The sequence below is a fragment of the Lagopus leucura genome, unplaced genomic scaffold (assembly GCF_019238085.1).
Source record: "Lagopus leucura isolate 7727_CA_CO unplaced genomic scaffold, USGS_WTPT01 Super-Scaffold_100008, whole genome shotgun sequence".
In the NCBI taxonomy this organism is placed as follows: Eukaryota; Metazoa; Chordata; class Aves; order Galliformes; family Phasianidae; genus Lagopus; species Lagopus leucura.
This window is the reverse complement of record NW_024962265.1, coordinates 5992302-6014530: the sequence shown is the minus strand read 5'-3', so window position 1 is coordinate 6014530 and position 22229 is coordinate 5992302. Positions and strand designations below refer to the sequence as shown.

At 46.0% G+C, this 22229-nt stretch overlaps 1 protein-coding gene across 1 annotated transcript; it reads right to left on the bottom strand.

Annotated features, from left to right (window-relative positions):
* Positions 1 to 4056: 4056 nt before the first annotated feature.
* MCM10 (minichromosome maintenance 10 replication initiation factor) lies at positions 4057 to 20368 on the bottom strand. The gene is made up of 20 exons (XM_042872867.1): positions 20327 to 20368; positions 19871 to 19922; positions 18593 to 18910; positions 17752 to 17856; positions 17009 to 17143; positions 16561 to 16735; positions 15728 to 15893; positions 14914 to 15081; positions 13666 to 13782; positions 12847 to 13046; positions 11741 to 11841; positions 10647 to 10748; positions 10453 to 10570; positions 9101 to 9329; positions 8433 to 8592; positions 7667 to 7785; positions 6992 to 7105; positions 6072 to 6217; positions 5854 to 5896; positions 4057 to 5514 (listed from the first exon to the last, which is right to left on the bottom strand). The coding sequence occupies exons 2-20, from the start codon at positions 19875 to 19877 to the stop codon at positions 5431 to 5433; spliced, it is 2607 nt and encodes an 868-aa protein (XP_042728801.1). The 5' UTR covers positions 19878 to 19922; positions 20327 to 20368; the 3' UTR covers positions 4057 to 5430.
* Positions 20369 to 22229: the final 1861 nt, after the last annotated feature.

The following is a 22229-nucleotide window of genomic DNA, read 5'->3' as shown; positions in this document are numbered from 1 at the left end:
TGAGCTTCCAGACTCTGAGTTTCTCTTACTGGGAATGTGTGTGAGAGAGAGATGGGAGTGAAGAACTTGTTTTTCAAAGTTTGTGCATTTATGGGTTGAGGCTGAAGTTTCCTCTTTCAGAGGAACGAAGATGCTGAAGACCTCTTTGATCATCTAACCCCTGCAGTCATCCTTCCTGATGAGAGATGTGCTTGCTTCTTCCTACAGCAGGTCCAGCATATCTCGGAGGTGAGATCACCCAACACTGTGCCAGTTCAGCTCACCAGCACCCTGGTAATGCAGAGGGCTCTGATCCCTTCCCCCTAAAATGACTCTGGGCACAGCCAGGCTGACCAGGGCTTCTTGGTTCCTTCTCAGCCAAGCCCACGTGTGCAGGAGCGCTGCTGGGACCTGTAAGTCCAGTTGCTCTTCCACCCAACAGAGATTCTACAATGATAGGTATCCAAAACACATGCCCCAGAGGTCAGACACAGACAGCTGCAGGTGTGGTGAAGAGGACATCAGCCTTCATGCTCTGTGGATGCAGCTTTGGAGGTGCTGATGGTTTAGGACTGGTGGAAAGGAAGCCAGGCATTGGGTACGAACATGTTTTCCCTTATTCAGCTGTCTGCACTTGCAGGAAGCCCCGCTGGTTGAGGCACTTTGTGATGCTTCACATGTTGAAAATAAGTGCTGCTGCGTAGCCTGGTAAAAGACAATAAATGCAGAGGAAATCCTTTTTTCAAGTTCAGATGTGTTTTTCCAGACTAAGGGTTCAGACATCAGATTGAATCTGTGCCTCCTGCCCTCCCTAACAGCTGGTGCACGCTCAGCTCTTTGATAGGAAGGCACTTGAACAGGAGCCAGAGGAAACGTTTTGAAGCCTGGTTTTGGTGCCTACTACTGCAGATCAAAGTTGTACCTTCGTACAAGAGAAATGAGGAAAAAAGGAAGCTTAATTAACCATACTACAGGCTTTCAAAGCTGATTCAGCTCTTCAAAAGCTTTTGCAGTTTAACGAAGCTGAGACCCAAACTGTTTCCTTCGCTGAGGTGTCTAGAATCCACGCAGGCATGTCGTGCAGCGAGTGCAGTTTGTTGGTGTAACTCCACAGAGCAGCTGCGGACCCAAGAGCCAAGACATGGGCTCTGATTGTGCCACAGAAGATTGAAACACATTTGGCCTCATAACCGTGTCAGCAAAGAGCATGCTTAGAGCTTCACCTGCAGCTTCAGGGCAGCTGCTGAAGCCATGCCGCTGTGTTCCCCTTGGAAATCCTGTGAGATAGCTCAGCTGAAGAGTTTTTAGTGCGGCTCCCAGTTGGATGATTAGCAAATAACCACAATTTAATTGCAAGCAGAACCTTTCTCCTAAGCAAGGATGGTTCCTAATGGGTGGTTGGCCCGACCTGGCATTGGAGATACCTTGAGCCCCTCGTGCTCTTCTCCCTTCTCGCTGACAGGAGGTGTGCACTCTTCATCACTTATGGATCTTTGAGGAAAACAGTGGTAACCATTGTTGTGTTTCTTCAACATGGATAAACTGCTATTGTTCTCATTTTGCTGAATTATTTCATCTCTGCCTTGCTTTTGAGACTGCAGCAATCAAATTTTCCCATGGGTTGCTTGATTATTGTGAGCTCCAGGGCTCACCTTGTCATGGAGCAAGGGGACACAATGTTTTTCCCTTCCCTGTGTATTCACAGCTCTGAGAAACCAAGCCATCAGAGTTCCCAAAGGCAGGAAACTACCACAAAATGCAGTTATCAGTGTTTATTTCTTTGGCTTCTACAGTGAGCCATAGCAGAGCCATAAAGTTCTGCTTAACCAAGGGCTGGTTACAAAACCAGTTGCCTGTGGGGAGGTGCAAGCAGCAGTTGTACAAGGAGAAAGAATCATCTTTGAAGTGGCCTCTCAAGGCCAAGGTGGAAGGCTCAGGCTCAGGATGTGTCTCAGCATCAGCCTCTGAGCAGGGAGTGCCTCTGCTCACAGCCACACTGATGGGCTCTGTGCCCTGTGTAAATAACCTAACCAAATAGTGCGTTGCAAAATCTTTTTATGCTAATGCAAAATAATTGTGCTGAGGCTGAACAGCTGCTGCACTTCAAAGAAAACCTGACCTACAAAGAATAATGATGACAGGAGATGTGCTTCGGTTCTTGATTTTTTTCCCTCTATTATCTCTCTTGATTTATTTTTTTTGTTGATGTTAATGTAAGATTATTAATAATCTTAATGGAAGGAGTGGTGAGCAGGCCTAGGGAAGTCATCCTGCCTCTGTACTCAGCATTGGTGAGGCCTCACCTCCAGTATTGTGTTCAGTTTTGGGCACCTCAGTACAGAAAGGACATTGAGGTACTGGAGCAGGCCCAAAAAAGGGCAACAAGGCTTGTGAAGGGCTTGGAGAATGTGCCCTGTGAGGAGAGACTGAAGGAACTGGGGCTGTTCAGTCTGGGGAAAAGGAGACTGAGGGGAGACCTTACTGCTCTCTTCCAATACCTGAAAGGTGCTCACAGCAAGAGCAGGGTTGGTCTCTTCTCACTGGTGACAGGATGAGGGGAAATGGCCTCAATTTGGGCCAGGATAAGTTTAGGTTGGATGTCAGGAAACACTTCTTTGCAGAAAGGGTTGTTCAGCACTGGAATGGGCTCCCAGGGAGGTGGTTGAGTCACCACCCCCAGAGGTGTTTAAAAGCCGTTTGGATGTGGTGCTCAGGGACACGATGCAGCACAGGGTCGTTAGTTAAGGTAGTATGGTCAGGTTGTGGCTGGGCTCAGGGATCTTTAAGGTCTTTTCCAACCTGAGTGATTCTATGATCTTAACAACATAATGGCATTTACAATTAGATGAAGTTATTACTATGAGATTGTATGCAATATTGTGTTTCTTAAGGCTTGCCAGGCAGCTTATTGAGTTAATGCACAGCGCCCTGACCTTGCAGCAACCCCAATAGAGGAAGGGCAGTTTGCACCTTGCAGGAAGCTGCCCTTCCTCCAGGGCATTCTGTGCCAATCCTCATTTCACTACTTCCCCTATCAGGCTGTGGAGGGAGGCAGCCCGGCTCTGCCATCAAACAGGGATAGGCGAAAAGGGTGATCCTTTAGTAGTGTGTATTTATTTAGAAGGGTATTAATTTTCATTAATCTGGCTTGAGAGGTGATAAGACTACACTGATTAGCACAGAGGAATAAAACACCACAGGTTTGATTTATGTCAGACGTTTGTAGAACCTGAGGAAAGATAATTGGTGGCAGCAGGGCAAGGTGCTCTGAGTGAACATTTCAGCAGCAGAGGGCTCGTGACAGACAGGCTGGCTGAGGTACCAAACACCAGCCCTAATTTCACAGGAGGCGATTATGAGCACAGGGGGCCTCATCCTGCTCTTCCTGCTGTGCTCGCAGGGCACACTGTATCTGCAGGTGAACATTTCCTGACTGCCAAAAGGGGCTGATTTATCAACTCTCTCTGCAGATCTTTCTTAAGTTGCTCTGACAATGCACTTGCAGTGTTTCTCTTCCAGTGCAGTTTTGCTTAACAGTTTAGAGGAGGCAGCAGGGGTTTGTGCACTCACAGGGTCACTCTCCTCCTGCCTGCTTCTGCTGGGCTGGAGCCATCTCTGACAGAAGTAGCTCTAAAAATAGACTGAGGCACATGGAATTGGTAAAATAAAGCCCCCATCACCCCCTCATTTACTGCTGGATTTAATCAGAGCAATTGATTTTGGTACCCTCACCCTGCTTTTGCATACAGGGATCAATGGATACCATTGCTTTCAGTCCTTCCCTCTGAAGGAGGCATCTACCTCACCTCTGACAGTTTAATTTCTGCAGAGCTTCCCTTCCAGTGGCCAAGAGAGGAGCTGGCAAAACCCTGAAGCTGATGGGAAAATTTCACTCTGCTTTTGTGGACTCCAAATGAGTAATGCCTGTCTGAATGAAAAAAATACAAACACACAGCACAACTGTGTAGGTGCCAGTTATGGACCATGAAACAATTTCTTTTGGTGATTCAGCAAAGAACACTCAAGGAAAAGGAAAATCCTCTTCCTTAGAGAAATGAACCCATACAAACCCAGGGAGGCACTCTATTGCACAGTGTTTATTTTGAATGAGTCAAGAGGAGACATTTCCAAGCAGTGTCACAGTTCCATAGTTGCAGTCACCAGTCAGTGACACCCCTCTGCCGCCCAACAAACGGCGTCAAAACAAGACTGAAATGAATGGAATGTGCTGAGCAAATCTGCCCAGCAAAAGCACCACTGGGAGATGAGGGCTGCAGAGTATGAAGGTAAACTGGCAGATGCTCAAAACAGTCACTTACTTGCAGCCCTTGTGCAAGCAAACTGAAGAGGTATTGATGGGGCCACTGGGACAGGAGATTGCGGCTGTTTCACCAGAACACAGAGCTGGTGATTCCAGGTACCTAAAAACACCCACTGAGCACAAGTCAGAGGCAACAGAAAAACCAGGTTCAGGTAAAGCTGGCTGAATTCAGCTGGCAGCCCTACAGCACTGCACTGTCAGAGAACGTCTGTGTGAGGACAGCCCTCCTGCTAAGCCAGCCAGGGGAACCCTGCTTTTGCTTCATCTCAGCTCCTGGCCCCCTGGCAGCTGTGCCAGCATCAGAGTTCTGCGTGGTAATAACAGGGAAGGATTTTAAGAGAGAGAAATCAGGGTAAAAGCTATGAAATGGAAGCACTCCTCCCTTTAAAAGCGCTCACAAAGCAGCGCCAGATTCATTAAAATACCCTTTCCAAAGCGGGAGCTGGAGCTGTACTAATGGAGTGCAGATGGTGGTGGGAATCCAGCATGGAGCTCTGGCCAATCTACAGTGCAGACATGGTGAGCTTGCACTGCCGAAGGCACAGATGCGTTTTTGAAGTCAGAAGTCAAGATGATGACCCAGGAACCACCTGAAATCTGTTCCTGAGTAATCAAAGGGAGCATTTTGGGGTGAGGAGGACTATTGTGTGAGTAGAATCCTCTTAACCCTTTTTCTGCCATCTGAAAAAAGCACGAGGTTGGCATTACACACCACACCACTAACTTCACAAGTGCCTGTAGAGTCTGTAGTCCTCCTAGTTCAGGATTTCTTCCCTTTAAAATCTGGTACAGCTGAACATAACATAAGTTGAGGGATTCCTAGGGTTTTCTCAGTACAGATTCCACACTACCATTCTCTTTTCTAGGTTAAGTCTTGTAAACAAGCTGTTGCTAAGAAAGAGCAGACATGAATGTGTATTTCACACGCAGCCTTATTCAGTCACTTCTAAGATCAAAGCTGGATATCCCCGCAGTGGTTTGGCAAAGACTTTGTGGATGCCCTTCTCACAAGGAATTGATTTCTCTGCTCATTCATCCCTAAAGCCAGAATCCTCCTGGCGTTCCAGTAAAGAAACGTGTGGGTTAGACATAGAAATTCATCCGTGTGTTGGGAAAACATCACCTTCAGGTCACTTCAGGCTATTGAGGAATTTTGGTTGTTCTTCCCCTCGTGGTAGAAGCGTTTCTCCGCCGATCTTTGGACCTTTTTTCTCCTAGAAATATGAATCACAGAGAAGAGTTAAAGCATGTCAAGATGTTTCCTAGCTTTATGACAGAGTTGGGACTGATTTATCCAATTCAATGTTGACCGACACTCCAGAAATATTCCCATTCTGACTGCTTGTGGATACAGAAAAAGGAAATTCTGCATGGCTAACTAAAACAAAGCTGCAAGAACAGAAGGCAAAAGGAGAAACTCCACTAAAACAAAGCCTGGAGAAGATACAGAGTGGCTTGGCTTTGCTGGCAGCTCATAAGGGCAAAGCATGGGACAGAAGCACCAGAAGCAGGTAGAGCACTGGGGTGCTCAGCAGCTGCTGGTTCACACTTACCTTCAGCATCCCATCTCGCTCCCACTTGAAGAGGCCGCAGGTACTGAAAGATAAAGGGGGCAGGTGAAGACAGCTGTGTGCTGCAGAGGATGAGGAGGTCGTAAACGACCCCATACTTCTAGCGCACCACATAGGAGGAGGGACTAGCACTACGCTTTCAGGATGCGATTATGTGACTCCCAAGCCCACAGTACTGTTTCACAAGGCTTATTTCTTACCTGCAGGGCTTTTTTGGGAGCCTGTCAAGGGCAACAGCTCGGTTGCCACAAGGACATTTGAAAAACCGCTTGATGCCGTCGTGCCAGTGGTAGTCGTGGCTGTCCTGCACACAGGTCTCCAGAGGCTTGAAGTAGGTGTAATTACACTGTCAGGGGGAAGAAAGAAAGCTGTGAGTGCTTACCAGCATGTCAGGCCCAGGCTGCGGGCTGAAGACAGCTGATCAGCTAGAGCCAAGTATTTCTGTGTCTTCTCCCATCTGGAGGCATCCACCAGTATGAGCAACACACCACCCCAGGCTTTGCCACTGCTCCTTCTATCACCATCCTGCCTGCCGTGCCACCGCCCTGCTCTGCCATCCTGCGGGCACGGTCACCCTCTGTGCTGCCCTAAAGAAACAGGAAAGGCAGTGGGAGGAAAAGCATAGCAGAAGCTGCAAATCCAGAAACGGAACAGAATTCCTTCGCCCTCAGCACATTTGGGATATTTTAACCTCTGTTCCTTTTCTTGATAGTGAACTTCCAGGAAATGCAGACAAAGGAATCCCAGTGTTATGTTTTTCAAGGCATGAGGCTTCATTTAATGTGGAATATGGGGAGCTGAGGGTCCTGGACAAAGTGCTTCAGGGATGAAGCTGAGAAATGAACGCCAGAACACCAACATCCAAGGAACCCACTGCAATAAACAAATTGAGATGTTGAGCATAACACTACAGCCTGCTTTGACAGCGTCTTTGTATCTCAAAGTCACTCACTGTACAAGCTGCTCTCAGCAACAGCCACAAGGAATTAAGCAGTCTCCATTTGATACCTGCACTGAACTATGGCCAAGCGAGTGACTGACGGGGTTGTGCAGGATGGCCTGGTATCATTCTGTGCAGTCTGTGCCCTAATTGCCTGCTGTCTGACTCCACCTCACTCACCGTTTTACACGTTACCACTCGACATTTCACTTCTTTAATGCTCCTCATCTTCTCTTCTATTTCTTCTTTTTTCACCAGCGGCTGAAAGTATTGCTCTTGTAGCTCAGCTTCAGCCTGCATGGGCACAGGAAAACGGGTGTGGGGAGAAAAAGATGCAAGAAGCCACTCGACACGTGGCCTTTAAGCAAATTACTGGGACTGTTTGCAGTAAAATGCAGTCCGACAGCCAGAGAAACAGCAAATATTTCTTGCTTCAAAGAAACCCAAGTAGGGCACACGCTGTGCTCCACCACCACTGAAACCAGCTGCCTCTGAGATACCTGAGTGGGAGAGTTACCAACAGCAGATAGGAGTGAAATGAGCACACAGCTGTGACAGTGCAGGTAGAGCTCAGGTGGGCACATGTAATGAATGGGATTGGTTCTTAGCCAAAATATTGCACCTCAGCAGACCTTGAAACAACTACGAATTCATACTAACACAGCGTGTGCAAGAGCCACGTCCACTGGACATGCAGTATTCCTAGGGACACACTCAGAGATCCTGACACTGCTCATCGTGCTGACTTAATGCCTATGATACATGTGGATGCCTGCTTCCTGCTGAAGTCATTATCAGAAGTCCTAACAGCAACCTCATTCTAAGCTATTAGTCATGGCTGGGTCGAGGCCATACCTCTTTGAGGACACTCGTGTGCTTGGATTTGGCATTCAGGATTTTCTGAAACTCTTCTGACTCCAGATAGGCCAGCTGCTCACGTCTTTTCTTCTGGGCAGGTTCCTGTTCATCCACATCTAAGAAAAGCAAATGAGTTCAGTCCTGAGTTCAAAAAAAAGGTTGTGATTTCTAAACATGACCACTGGAGGAGATTTTGGAAGGCAGATGCTCAGGTCAAGCAGCAGCCTTTAGTAGTTCAGGAGAACGTGAAGCTGAGTTCAAAGCTGGCTTCAGAAAATAAAAGCATTTTATACACAAGACTGCATCTTCTCTTGAAGCACCACAGCAGGAAGTTCCACACCACTCCAGGGGAGCGAGCACTGTTGTCTCCCTTACTGAAGGAGAAGTTCCATAGGAAATGGAGGAATACATTCAAGATCCCACAGTGTATCACCATCAGGGAAACTCAAAAGTCAGTCAGTTTGGCAGGTGGGATCATTTCTTGATTTCCTTTGATTGAGTTAGCCATGCTCTGCTGGTACTAAAGAGTGGCAAGAAAAGGAACAGAATGAGGATAAGGAGCTACCTAGCTAAACTCTCTCCAACAGGGTTAGAGATCATTCAGCCTTTGAGTCAAAACCACTGCAGAAAAAAAGCCCTAAAGTTCTAAGTAGCCCTTACTCAGCCTCTTTCTGGCATAGCAAGGCCTTGACCCAGTTAACAGTGCTCTGTCCAGCAGAATGTAAGAGTATTTTTTTCATTTCTACAATCCAACATTACTTACCATCCTCTGCTTCTGCTTTCTGTGGTTGAGCAATGTTTTTCTCAACTCTTTCAACAATTTCTAGGACATCATCAAGATCAGCTCTTTTCCTCTTAATGCTGTTTGGATCAGTTTTAGCAAGAATGTGGCCTTTTGCTCGTAGTCTGTGTATTGCAGCCAGCTAGAAAACAGGAAAAAGCTGTGAGTGTATTGATGACCAGCTTGGCTTCTGTATTCCTTCTTCCAGGAGTAACAGAAGTCTGTCAAATGGAGGAAACAAGATCCACTGGTCTGAACACAGAACTGGACAGAGAGAGGCCTGATAAAACCCCTATCTCTGCTGTACATCTCATTCAGCACGTCGCACGGCTCCTAGTCACTTCCTAATCTACACAGTGACTCTTGCAGGGGTGTTATCAGCATCTCTCTGCAGACGTGCTTTCACTGCTCCACAAATCAGCAAGTCTTCCAGAAGAAATTAATAGAAAATCACATCAAACCACTCCTTTCCAAGGGCAACAAGCTAGCCTATGTATGAAGATGACAGAATCACAGAATGGTTTGGGTTGGAAGGGACCTTAAATCACTAGATGATCTTAAAGATAGAAGACTTCTGCATTCCACAAACCCAATTTCCCTCAACTTCCCCTTCTTCACAGTCAAAAGCAGCTCATTCAAAGAGCTGTTACCTTTTTGGCTTCTGCCAAGCTGTCCAGCTTTGGTGTTGGAGGGGGAGATCCATCAAAGAAAAGGATATCTTCTCCTTCTGAGAAGCCCGTGCCCAGCCTGGGCCTTGAAGGAACTGACATTTTTGCAGCTTTAGGGAATTCTGCCCCGGGTTTTGGGGACAGAAGTGAAGGCTGCCTGGAGGTGGATGGGGGAACAGGGCTTCCAGCTTTACTTGTGTTCTGGAGAAACCTTTAAAGACAAAATAATTCACTGAAATAAAGATGTGAGTCAGAGACAGAGAAGTCTGGAACAGAAGATGCAGATGGCGAGTTGTTGGGTTTTTTTTTTTAACCTAACTGGCCTTTTGTTGCTAGAAAAACATTTAGTGATTCAGGCATTCAGGAGAGCAAAACTAAACTGGTAAAGGATTCACAGGAACACTGAAATGAAGAAGTCACTAGAAAAGGTGAACAGCCAATTGCTTTCCAAAACAAAAGCACAGAGGCTTCAAATGAATGTGACAGATAAGGGCTGAAAGCACTTCAAAGAATCACAGGGTTGGAAGGGACCTCAAGGATCACGAATCTCCAACCCCCTGCCACAGGCAGGGCCACCAACCTCCCCATTTAATACCAGACCAGGCTGCCCAGGGCCCCATCCAACGTGGCCTTGAACACCTCCAGGGATGGACGGGGCATCCAAACCTCTCTGGGCAGCCTGTTCCAGCACCTCACCACTCTCTCTGTAAAGAACTTCTCCTTGACATCCAACCTGAATCTTCCCTCCCTCAACTTAAAACCATTTCCCCTTGTCCTGCTGTTATCTACAGAGTTGATTCTCCTCCTTGGGGGAATCAATGGGCTTCTTGTGGAACAGGTAGTTAAAAGTAGTAGGCTTCTTTGTCACACGAGTCACGTAAATACTTGAGTTTACTACAGTCATTGCAGTGGCTGGACAGGTTTGTGGGGAAAAAAGATCCCTTCAGGGATATTGTAATAGACAGCACCTTGAGCTTGGTAAGTCCCTGAAACACAGTTGTAGATTGGGAGAATATTTGGGGGAAGAATCATGATGATTGTACCTCAGGCTCTGTTTTGGATCCCTGAGGTTTTGGCTTTACTTTTGTTCAGCCTGTGAAGGTTACTAGGCTACATCAACCTCTTCTTGCATGCAGAAGACCTGTGTAGGCCAGCATGAACCTGGAGTCCTGACCCCAGCTTCCTACTCTTCCCACCATGCCTTCCTGTTGCTAGGCAGCACACTGGAGTATTTGATTCCACACGGAATAAACAGTTTTTATAAAAAATCAAATTTCCTCCACAGCTGTACTGGGCCACAAAGGACCTCCTTCTATGTAAGTCATACATATTACCTTCTCTGAATCTCTTCAGATCGCTTTTTCCTGGCCTCCAGCAATTTCTGTTTCTGTTGTTTGAGCAATGCTGATGCAGAGATAGACTGGAAACCAGTCTCTTGCTTCTTTCCAGCATCTGTAAAAACAAAACAGTGTAAAACACCACCACCATTTGCTCAGAAAGAGCTGTGTTTGCAGGCTCAAGGACATACCTGCTTTGGTCCAGTGCTTGCAGAGGTTTCTTGCTCCAAATGTTGGCTGTGCCAGCAGTTCTTTGAATTCCTCAGAACATGGCATAGGTCTCTTTGCTGCACCTGGGGAGGAAGAGGCATACATGCAACATAATTGAGCCAGGAAGGGAAGCACACCTGGCTTTAAAGACATAAAGTAGCCTAGGTTGGAAATAACTAAGCACTCCCCTGCAAAGCAGGGTTAACTCCTACATTACATTTGGTTGTTCAAGCACTGCACACCACAGGCATTTCCACCCCTTCAGCGACTCCATCAGTCACTCAGTCCTCTACTGGCCTTGCTTGCCTGCAGTGCTCTGCCACTCCCATTTGTGGGCAGCCTTTGCTGAAAGGCCCTCATCCATCACATCTCTTCCTTGGAGACTTAAGAGCAGCTGAAGGCTACAGACAGTACACACAGACTGCTGTCTGAAATGGTGGCAATTGAAAGAGCTGAAATGTGGATAAGACATCTAGGCAACATCTGGAGTGCATGCTTTGAATAACCTATCATCTGAGTGTAAAGAAGGTGCAACATTAAGTGCTTTTCAGAAAAGAAATGGAGGCAGAGAAGATCAATGAATTTCCAAAGGCTATGGAAGGAAAACGCTTTGAAGATGACAAAAGAAAAGCTCAAGAAACAGGCTGGGTACTCAGCAGGCCCCCTGCATTGCAGACCTGTCTCTGATTTATACTTAGTATTCCTTGGAAGTCTCCAAGACTGACAGAAGTCATCCATTTTAATCAATTAAAATAAATTCTCCGGTTCAAAGTTCTTAGAACTTCCAATTCTCATTAATCCTGCAAAGATCTTCTGTCATTGTCCAAAGACAGAACAGGAGACTTAATTCAGAGGCACTGCTGCAAAAAGGTGCACAGAGCTACACAGTTGCTTAGTTACATTTGCCTTGCAGCTGTGATCTCAGGAAGAAGGGAGTTTAGATCAACGGAGAAAGCCTGCAGAGGTGTGCAGCAATCATTGCCTAATTTTTTGGGGATAACGGGGCCTGGGACACAGCCACACGTCAAGCTGAAAACATCTGGAGGGTGAAGAGGCTATGGGGGAAGTTAGGTACCAATTTTCTGCCTGGTTTCCTGGACAATTGCATCAGCTCCTCTCACGACCATATTGGAGAGAGTGGTCTGAACCTTCCGTTTTGGCACTGCAGCAGCTGCCCTAGAAAGAGGAAAAAAAAAACAGATCAGAGTTTTTCCATGTTCAGAGCAAGGAAAGAAGGTTGAATGCTATCCCAGTGTAAAACTCCAGTTGTTCTTGAATCCAAATTGGTGCTTCTCTCCTGACATCTTTCTCTCTTTGGGAACATTAATCTAAATCCAAATTCCAGAGCAATGCTTAGGATCCTTGTTCTCACTGGGTTGGGATACACATTCCTTATGTTTAGTATTCTCTCAGAGCATATGTCATTGCTAAGCCTCACTCACAGCCAGCTCCAGGGATGGAAAGGAGGCTGGAATTGCTTATTACTGAGAGGTCACAGCAGTTACCAGATGGCAGCAGTCAGGGAATCCAAGCAGTGTGCAAGCACAGCACGTGATCCAGCTGTGACTCGAATCTTTCCACAGCTGTCTTCAGGGGGGTTTGGATGAAGGGTCAGACCCCTCTGCTCTAGCACCAGATGCATACTGACCTTAACCATTTACTAATACACAAGGTATTGTGTATCATTGCCTTTTTGTTAACATGCAGTGATACTGTATCATTTCAGTCAAGGGAGAAGGAGGAAATACAGAATACACTGAGTCTGGGATTAAAAAGTAATGAGCCATGACAAGGTGCAGTACTGAGGCACTGAGAAGTACTCATCTTGTAGTCTCAAATGCTTGGGACCTCACAATAAAGGTGATTTCATCTCCTGAAACACAACACCCACTGGCTTCACAACGCAGTAATAACTTGGAGGTAAAAACATCTTTTCACACTGTATCACTGACTGATGAAATCTCCCTATCAAATAGCAGCTCTGTTACCCTGTGAGGCTGGAAGGATTACACCATGCGTGGGACATCTATTCCTGTTTGATGGATGCAGATAAGTCCCGGGGCATTCTAGCTAAATAGATGCCGTTACAGAGAGAGCTTCAGACTTGCATAAGGGAGAGAAATTCCACTGCAAAGGTGGGAACTGTGCTTTAGCTCAAGGGAAATACAAGGTTTGTCTTACACCGAAGCTGCATACGCTGTTGAAGAGACTCCTCCGTAGTGGAACCCATCCTGACACAGCCTCTCCTTCAAACTGGGGGTTTTCCTACCAAGTTTTTTGGGAATGCGGCCACCAGAGAAGGTAGACTGCAGATCTGCCCGCTTTGAGCTCAGCTTCTTGTACTGGGATTGGATGTGATACTGACAGTACTCACAGTCATTCTGAAAAGAGAATGAAGAAGTTTGCTGTAGGATGCTGGTAGATAGAATTTACTCGTGTAACCCACATGTAACTTTCTGCCCTACTGCCATTCCAAATGCTTTTAGTTCTTTCCGAGTTCCTCATCCCTTCTCCTTTTCCTCTCCTGGTTCTAAATGCTTCCCCACCAACAATAACCCTTCTGACTTTGTGCAGGCACAGATATTCTGCTGGTTTATGGGCATCACGGCCAAGGGAACTTGTCTGGTTAAGATCACCTCCAAAACCCATTCCCAAGTAAAATATCCTATCATCTCACTTTGGCTGAGCTCCTTGGTGCAGTGCATGGAAGCCTGCACTGGCACAGAGGATAATGAAGGGCATGGAGGTGGTGAAATGAGTCCAGACCATTGCTTGTCACTGTAGCTCAAGCTTTGCATTTAGGGAACTGCAGTGCTGCTGCTACAGGCCTGTCACAGCAACAGCTCCTCTGGGTCACTTTCCTCAGCTCTTCCACACACCTTAATTGGTCACAAGTCGAGATACAGAAAGAAGTAAAAAAAGAGTTCCAGCAGCAGCACAAAAGCAGCAGCTACATTTTTACCAACACCTTACAGGATATTTTAGTACTGAAGTACAAACCAGGTTCACAATCTGCGCGCAGGGATCGCCATTCTTCTTCCTGGCTTTGCAGGTGCCCATATCCAGAGCTTCACCCATGAGCAGGATCTTCTGTGGGTGATCAACAGACAAACACACCTAGACAGAAAACAGAACATGCCTTCACCATGGATATGCTGAATATGCTTCTCTCTTGGTGCTGTAATAAAGGACATTCCTGTTCAACTGCTCGGCTCTGAAGTCATCGCAGCAATTTCAACAGATGCATCCTCACAGAGGACGAAGAGATGGAATTCTTTGTCCTTCCATACGCCAAGGTACAACCACAGCTCACTCCTGTGGTACAACCGAGCCTCGCCCTCGCACCACAGACACTGGGACTTGTATTTGTAGGCAAGACATAATTTTGAAGTCAGTTTTAATGTAGTTCTAGATGTGTACACCTCAGCTTCAGAAGAGCCTTGACATTACCTCTGGATGCTTTCCTGCTCACCAGCAGGACTTCAACTGCTTATCCATGTTAATTTAAGCAATTATGTAGTTTAATCGACAATTAATGAGATTCTTAATTTTTCCATTTGGAGAATTCAAAATGCAAAACAGTCCATCACCAGCTACTAGATTGAAATTACCCTTGACAGAAGTCAGTAAAAACGGTTTCCATTCCAGTGCAATTAAAAAGATATTAAAAAAGCATTTAACTTATTAACAAAATGAAGCTACCTTAAATGTTTTGATACATGGAGAAAATTAATTTGTCACGTTCCGCGTTTGTAAGTAATTGATTAAACAAATTAAGTATTATGTATCAACTTACTATACATAACACATCATTTGTTTTATAAATCAAACCCTACTTCTTCTTAATCATAATTTTGGAACCACAAAACATTTTCCAATCACGTCTCTCAGGGAGAGGAACGAGCACCCCCTAATTTTTCAGCTTGTTGAGACATTGTGGCTGAAAGCAGCTGAATAATAAATAGCCATGAAAATACAATTCCTGCATCTGCAGAAGAAGTGAGCGACCTACCAAGAGCAGGTTAAGTGCTAGGGTAAACTCTGGTTTTGAGATGCTTAATAGGGCTCCTTGAAGTCAGATGTCCAGAAGGCTGAGAACAAATAAACACCATGCAAATATCTGGACGCAATTCAGACTTATTAGGCAGACTGCTGTAATTCCAATCCCTATGTGTCACAAAACTAAATCTCAGGCAGGCATAGAGATGTTCAGCTACAGGCTGATGGGCAAATGAAAAATCCTCTCACCTCATCTGAGCCTTCCTTAGGTTTCATAGGATTAGCATTGAGCAGCCCAATGACCGTGCCTTGCTCTGTCTTCCAGAGCTCTTTGTGGACATCCCCAAACAAGAAGAGCGAGGCGCACTGACTGAGGTCACGCAGGTCGTTCAGCCGCCAGATGCTGAAGGTTCTGCCCTGGAACAGACATTGGCTTACAGCTCAGCAACAGGACGCCGACTGCACCCCCCTCTTGTGGCTGCATTTGAAGGGTTGTTGTTATTCACAGCCTCAGTAAGATGTAGCTGCACTACGTCCAGCCATGCCACACAGCCAGTTCTGGGATTGTTAGAGACCAACGCAGCACAAAAACGCTGCTGTCATCCATCTTCCTGATATGGGAGCTGGGCAGCAATCCTCCTTGCTGAGCAGAGGCCTTGACCCCACACAGCCAAAACCAAGGCATATTCAGTACCGTTTCATAGTGAAGTTCTATAGGAGACGTGCTCCATATCCATATAGGACTGAATGATCTCTAGGGAAATTACGGAAGCTGTCTGTTGGCACATTTAAAGCAAGAGAGCTATCTAGAAAAGCTGGGAGCCACTCATTTCTTTGCACTAGCATTTCACATGCTACAGTGGATGAACAGTTATGCAGTGTGTGCACACCAGCGCCAGTACAGTTGCTCCAGAGAAGGACTCACCCTGATGATGAGCCAAGATCTCTAACACAGCAGTTCTTCTTCATTTACTACAAGGAGGTGGCTGATTAAGTTGAATAAGCTCCTCAGGATAGAAAACCAGCATTTAGGATCCAGAGGGAACACAGCAAAGTTACTTACGTTATTTGTGCTCTGAGGAGTGACCTTCTTTACTATGACTCCAAATGTTACCCAATCTGTTTCCTCTAGATTTTCAGTAGCAAGTTTGTGCTTCAGTTGGGACAGCCGGATCAGCCTCCTGTTAGCCATTTTTCTGTCCATCTCAGCTGATGAGACCCGGGGTTTTCTGCATCAAATACAGCATTGTAAAAGAGAACACATTCATTTACATAAACAGACAGTCAAAACCACTCAGCATATCTCACTGCAACTCGCCCCTGTGCCTTATTTCACCCTGAGTTCACTTGAAACAAAACCTCTCTCTTCCAGATGCTGCACAAATATTAGAGAGTTACAAGTCAAGCATGTTGTTCTTTGCCCAAATAGCTGCACTGCAACTTAGCCCTGAGCCTTCAGTAACTCTTCTCACTTCAGGAAGGACTGAGTATCACAGCTCTCTGGAAATATGCTAGAAATTCAGCATGGTTTCTGGTGAGGAGGGTACAGTAAGTGTTCAGAGACCTCTCGTGGCCACAATGAGTATAGGAATTGTGAATGGTCCCGAGGGTTCTGGGTGTGAAACAAAGTCTGCACTGCTGGGGCCCAATCAGACCTTATTTGTGCCAACTGTTGAGGATATGCCAGGGAAGGCAGTGATAATAAAATTAGAGACTTTCATTAGAAAAGAGTAAAAATAAAAATCAAATGTAATGAGCAAGCAGGCAGTGCTGTGGCTCTGTGTTAGCCCAAGTCCTCCGCTCACAACTGGTGCAATTAACACATCACAGGAGTGCATTCAGTCCCACCACTTGAGCACAGCCTCCCCAGGCAGAGGTCAGTGCTGGGCTGCTGACCTTAATCTCAGTCCTGAGAAGGTTTCCACAGACACGGGCTGCAGCGTTGTACTGGAGCATGCAGGCACGTGAGGAGTCTTCTCTCTGGGCACCTTATTGGGTGTGTTCCCTGGGGCAGACTTGAGAGGCTGGAATGCCAGACTGAGGACTTGTCGTGGGGGAGGAGTCTTGGTCTCTTTAGCAGGAAAAAAAAAAAAAAGAAGAAAATCTTGATAAAGAAAACCTATAAATAAAAATAACATTCACTTACACTTGATTAGACACAGGAGTCCAGTGCAAATGAGGAATAAAATGTGTAAAACTTAATAATATTGTACTGGTCTCCCAGTCAGCCAGAAATGGTTAATAGAAATATCAGCCTGGATGTGTCCAAGCTGCTGCTGTGAACAACACAGGATATCAGCAAAAGCCCTGTGTGTTTCAATGAAAGGTGCACTCAGAATGGTACCTGCTGGGGAGGCTTTTGATTTCTGGTTTCCTCTCTTGGCTGTTGGTAAAGGATTGTCCAGCTGGGCAGAAAAACACAGTGACTCCTGCAGCTTCTGAACTTTCCTTTCCTTTAAGGGTGGACAGAGAGATTTGCCTGGCCAAGAAAACAAAAGTATTTATGAGATCTCAGGATCCAATCTTAAATACTAAACATTGTTCCAAACTAAGTAATTGTTTGAACAAATCCAAGTCAGGGTCCCACATGGAAACCCTTCAGTTAAATTGCCAGCATCTGAGATGCAACATCTGTAAAAGCCCCAATGATTCTTACTCCTTCTGACCTCAAACTCTCGATGTCACTGAAGCCAGAAAGCTGTAGAAAGTAGGAGCATTTCCTTGCTTTTCAATTTCCCTGCTTTTCATTAGTTTCATTACTACACTCAGTGTGTTACAGCAACAAACACAGCTGTATTTGTGGGGTGTAGCAACATCTGATTGTACCAATATCTGACAGTAGGAAAGAACCTTCTCCAGCAGAACACTGGAGCACCTCAGTCACGGAAGTTGCCCCATTTCTATCAATCTGTGATGCAGAAAACAAAACTGCAGCCCATTTAGTCTGCACTGCAAGAAACAATCTGTGTGGGAATATAACAGACCATCGTTCCTCTTTGCTACTCAGTTCCCACTTCAGATTATCTGCCTACAGTTTGCACATTGGGAGGCTAACAAATCAGAAACTCATTTAATTAGTCTTGTTACCAGGGGCTTTCTGCTCAGGGCCTGAACTGGATTGCTGCCCAATGGCAGTCTTCTGCAGCTGCTCCTGTAACATCTTCATCTGTTCTTGCAATTTTCTCAGCTCAGCTAGCAAAGAAAGAAAAAGGACAATAATGAGGACAGAAGTAAGCCACAGTAAACAGGGATTTAAGAAATCCTGGGGAGCCTGGCAGTATTACTGCATCACAGAAGATTAGGAAAAAAAAAAAATTAGTTCTGATTCTACATAGCTCACAATGAAGGGACACCTTTCCATGCACTGGAGCTGACTTACATAAACATTTGTTTGTGCTATATTCCTTGACGTGCTGTGCATATCTTTTCTAGTGAACACAAAACCATTCAAATGGCTGATGATTGCACTCCATAACATAAAGAAGTGCTTCCAGTACAATCAAACACACTGCCCGAATACAGGAATGCTCAGGGACTGGCTCTGCTTCCACACCGGCTGGTACAGCAGAACCCCCCACCACTAAGCCCTGAGGAAGCAAGTGGAGCTTTGTTTGTAAGAGGTACCAAGATGACAGCTCTAAGGACTGAAGCAACATTGCTCTTCATCAGACAAGACCCAAATAAACAGGAGACCGTCCCTATCCTGTTCACCAGAGCTCGACAAATCTTCATGGCTCCTCTGTGCTTCTTTTGGGAAAGTAGATTTGATGAGTTTGGCCAAACAGCACTGAAAATTGGATTTAGAACACACTATCCAATGTCTTTCACAAGGACTTTCTACATTTCCCATCTGGGTACCACCCTTACTGAGAGAAGCAGTAGGCCCTATATGACAAACATGCCAGATAAATGATGCTTTAACAGAAACCTTGTAATTCTTCATTGGTTTTCTCTTCTCCCTGACTGGGAACTGAAGCCGAGACAGTATTTTCTGCCTCCTCTTCTTCCAGCAGGTCATCCACATCTCCAAACAGCACAGCCAGGTTCTCCTTTTGCTCATCAATTATGCTGTCAGCATCCACCTCCTCAGTGTATGATGCATCATCTTCTGCATCAAAGAGCTCATCATACTCATCTGGTTCTCCCTTCTCATCCTTTGGGGTATCTTCCTCCTCAGGAGAATTCTCCTTTTCAGCCTCCTCATTTTCTTCCAGGAGGGAGACCAACAGATCTAAATCTTCATCACCTGAAGCAAAAAATTAAACTCAGTGTTACTTCTGTCCTTTTAGAGGAAAGCTGCTACAGAATAAAACATTCAAGACATTTAAATCACAGGCAAATAAAAAGCAAAACTAAATCTGAGCAGTGAATGGAATTTTTAAAAAACTGCTTCAGCTTTGGCTTAAGGAAGACAAAACAGCTTCCTGCTACCTGGTCCAATAGATACATTGTTGTGGACAGTCTCAGCTCCTGACCCAGGCTGCCTGGTCAGGAGAAAACTTGGCAGACTTAGCACTGGAATTTCCTCCTGGCCAGCTGCCTTATGACAGCTTCTGCTGCAAAGAAAAGCCGTGGGACCTGCAGAGGACAGAGTGACACCCACATGGCTCTTGGTAATAGGAGCTTAAGAGGAAGATGCAAGGCAAGCAAGAAAGCATATCCTCAGATTCACTTTGCTCAAGGAAGCAAACAGGGCAGCAGAGAAACATGAAGCAAAAGGTCAAAAAGCTTGAGGAGGGTAGATATAGGTTGGACTTTTTCCTTGTCTTTTACAGCGAGGGTGGTGAGGCACCGGAACAGGTAGCCCAGAGATGTGGTTGATGCCTTGTCCACGGAGACTTTCAAGGCAAGGATGGATCAGGCCCTGGGCAATCTCATCAAGCTGTGCATGTCCCTGTTCACTGCAGGGAGTTGGACTAGATGACCTATAAAGGTCTCTTCCAACTGTAAAGATGATTCTAAAAACAGAAAAATGAAAAAGAAGTACAGGGAGGAGAACAGGACAGACGGAGCAGAGACGCATACACACTGCAAAACATATTTAGCATTTGGCCCCGAGGAAAACACAAATGCAGCCTCACAAGAGGCAATGCACAAAGCCAGAGGGAGCACAAAGTAATTTCTTTTGTTAAGAGGCAAACAGAGCTCTCTGCACTTCATCAGAAAGCTTCCCTACTGCAAGTAAGGCAGTGCTTTCATCCCTTACCGTCCATGATCTCACCAGGATTCCTTCCAGAGCCCCCAAGGCCAAACAGACTCTGTCACAGGAGAACAAATGGATACCGTTGGGATGGATATTACAAACGGAGGTCACCACTCTCGATCAAGCATCACTCTTTCTATCCACAGCTGCCCATGAGAGCGCTGAACTTAAAGCCACACGTGTATTTCCACACGTGAAGCCCGACTTGAGCTGAGCCCCCTGCAGCACAAGACCACAACCTGGAGAACAAAGCCCTGTCCCAGCCCCCCATCCAGGGATCCCTCCTTCCTCCCTCCGCAAAGGGACTCCATCCCCGGTTCAGCCCAATCTCCCTGACCCGACTCAACGGATCCCTTCACCTCGTACCCCCGATCTCAGGAATCCCCTCCCCTCTCAATCTCAATCTCAATCTCAATCCCGATCCCTCTCCCCCAGGCCTCCCCCCACAGCCCAGCTCACCGCCTCCCGCGCTATCCAAGCACCCGCCAAAACGCCAATCGCGCTCCGCCCTCCTCGCGCATGCGCGCCGGCGCGCCGCTCTCTCCGTCAGCGCCATCTTTAGTGCTGGCGGCGCGGGCGCCATCTTGGCTGTGGGCAGGGAGTCTGTGTTTCGGGGCTGGCAACAGCGATCGTGTGGAAACTGAAATTCCTGATGATACAGGTGCCTTCTGTTTTAGTCTCTTTCCCTTTAAATTATGACTTTTCCCTTGTAGTATGAATTATACGCAGGAATCGCCTCAAATTGCTCTTAGGAGGATGAGCTTTCTCTTGTACTAAATCCAACCTGCAAGATGTTATGGAGAAAGAGGCAGTGTCACTGGTGACCATCTGTGCCACTCCCGGATTATAAAGGATAAATTAAGGACAGACAGGCTTTGGTAGCTGAAGGGGTTAAGAAAAAATTCCTGTAGATCGCAGGATAAAACTGAAGATGCACTCAAATGGAATCACAGAATGGCCTGTGTTGAAAAGGACCACAATGATCATCCAGTTTCAACCCCCTGCTGTGTGCAGGGTCGCCAACCACCAGACCAGGCTGCTCAGAGCCACATCCAGCCTGGACATGGATGTCTGCAGGGATGGGGCATCCACAGCCTCCTTGGGCAACCTGTTCCAGTGAAATATCCAAAGCAAATTGAGGAATGTTTAGTTGGGCAGCTGAAGTGGTCTGCTGGGTGGTTGGAAGGCACCACTTTGTATCAATCCCAGTAAGGACAGCTATGTGTTGTTGCCCTGTGTTTCTTGACCCAGCAGCTGCAGCAATTGGCTGTGAAACAACCCCTCGGTTGTCTTGGATGAGTGGGAATCATTGGGTAGGCTATGGTATATTTGGAAATAGCTGGCTCTCTTACCCAGGCATTTCCCAAAAGCAGGCGGATGGTAACACAAGTTAGTTTTGTATTTTATTAATTGCAGATTTAGTGCACAGGATTACCCCTTGCCCATTAACAGCCTTGGAACTTATCAATTCCAGGTGTTAAGAATTGGTTTTTCTGTTTTGTCTGCTTATGGTCTGTGTGATCCCCACAGGGCATCTCCACATCACCCTGCTTTCTATCTCATTGGAGCAATGATGGCTTGCCCCACTCTGCAAACTGAGGTCTGCAAATCCAGCAGTATTTTCCTGCTCACGGATCTCCCATCCAACCACAGGACTATTTCTGGCCTCTTCTCAGTTTGGGTTTAAGACTGGGAATTGTGTCTCACGTGGCTGCTGGCTGTGGGACACACTGTGACAGCAGGAATGTGTCTTGTTAAAACAGGGGCATGTGACAGGTGGTATTCCATTAACGCGTAGAGTCCAATCATGTTAAAGCAAAAACATGTTTTATCTTTCATCTAAGGGAAAGCAAATTACTCTTAAACTTGTGCTAATGAGCATCTGCTGGCCACGTTCACCGGTCTTTTGTCCACTGTGCTAAATGGACTGTACTTAATGATGACGGTACAGGAAAATGATCCTCCCTCTTGCATTAGCAGGTTTCAGCGTATCGGGGTGTTATTATTTGCAGTTCCTTGTCCCTCCTGATTTGCAGTATTAGATCTTATCTTTCTATGAAGACCTACTTCAGCTTATGCCCATGTCTTCCTGTTCGTAATTCTGTGCTCAGATCCTCTTCTCTTACTGAAGCCTCTTAAAATGATTAATTTTGGCTTGACAGATGCGTAAGTAATTCCTCCTCTGGCCTTTCACATTGATTTTCTATGTTTTCATTAATAAGGTTAACGCTACTCAGAGGAAATCAGCTCTATTGTCTTTCTATTAGTTTGATTTTGGCCTAGTTGCATTTCCATCAGTTTTTGATCATTGCAGAATCCATAACTATTGCATAGCTCCTGTAATAAAACTGGATTCAAGGAA

Bases quoted from the DNA above. Each gene is read 5' to 3' on its own strand.
- MCM10 (XM_042872867.1), bottom strand. The intron at 17,144-17,751 runs GTAACAAGACTA...TTTCTTGGCCAG, and splicing joins CCCTGAGCAGAAAGCCCCTG to GCAAATCTCTCTGTCCACCC. The intron at 5,897-6,071 runs GTAAGAAATAAG...TTTATCTTTCAG, and splicing joins CTCCCAAAAAAGCCCTGCAG to TACCTGCGGCCTCTTCAAGT.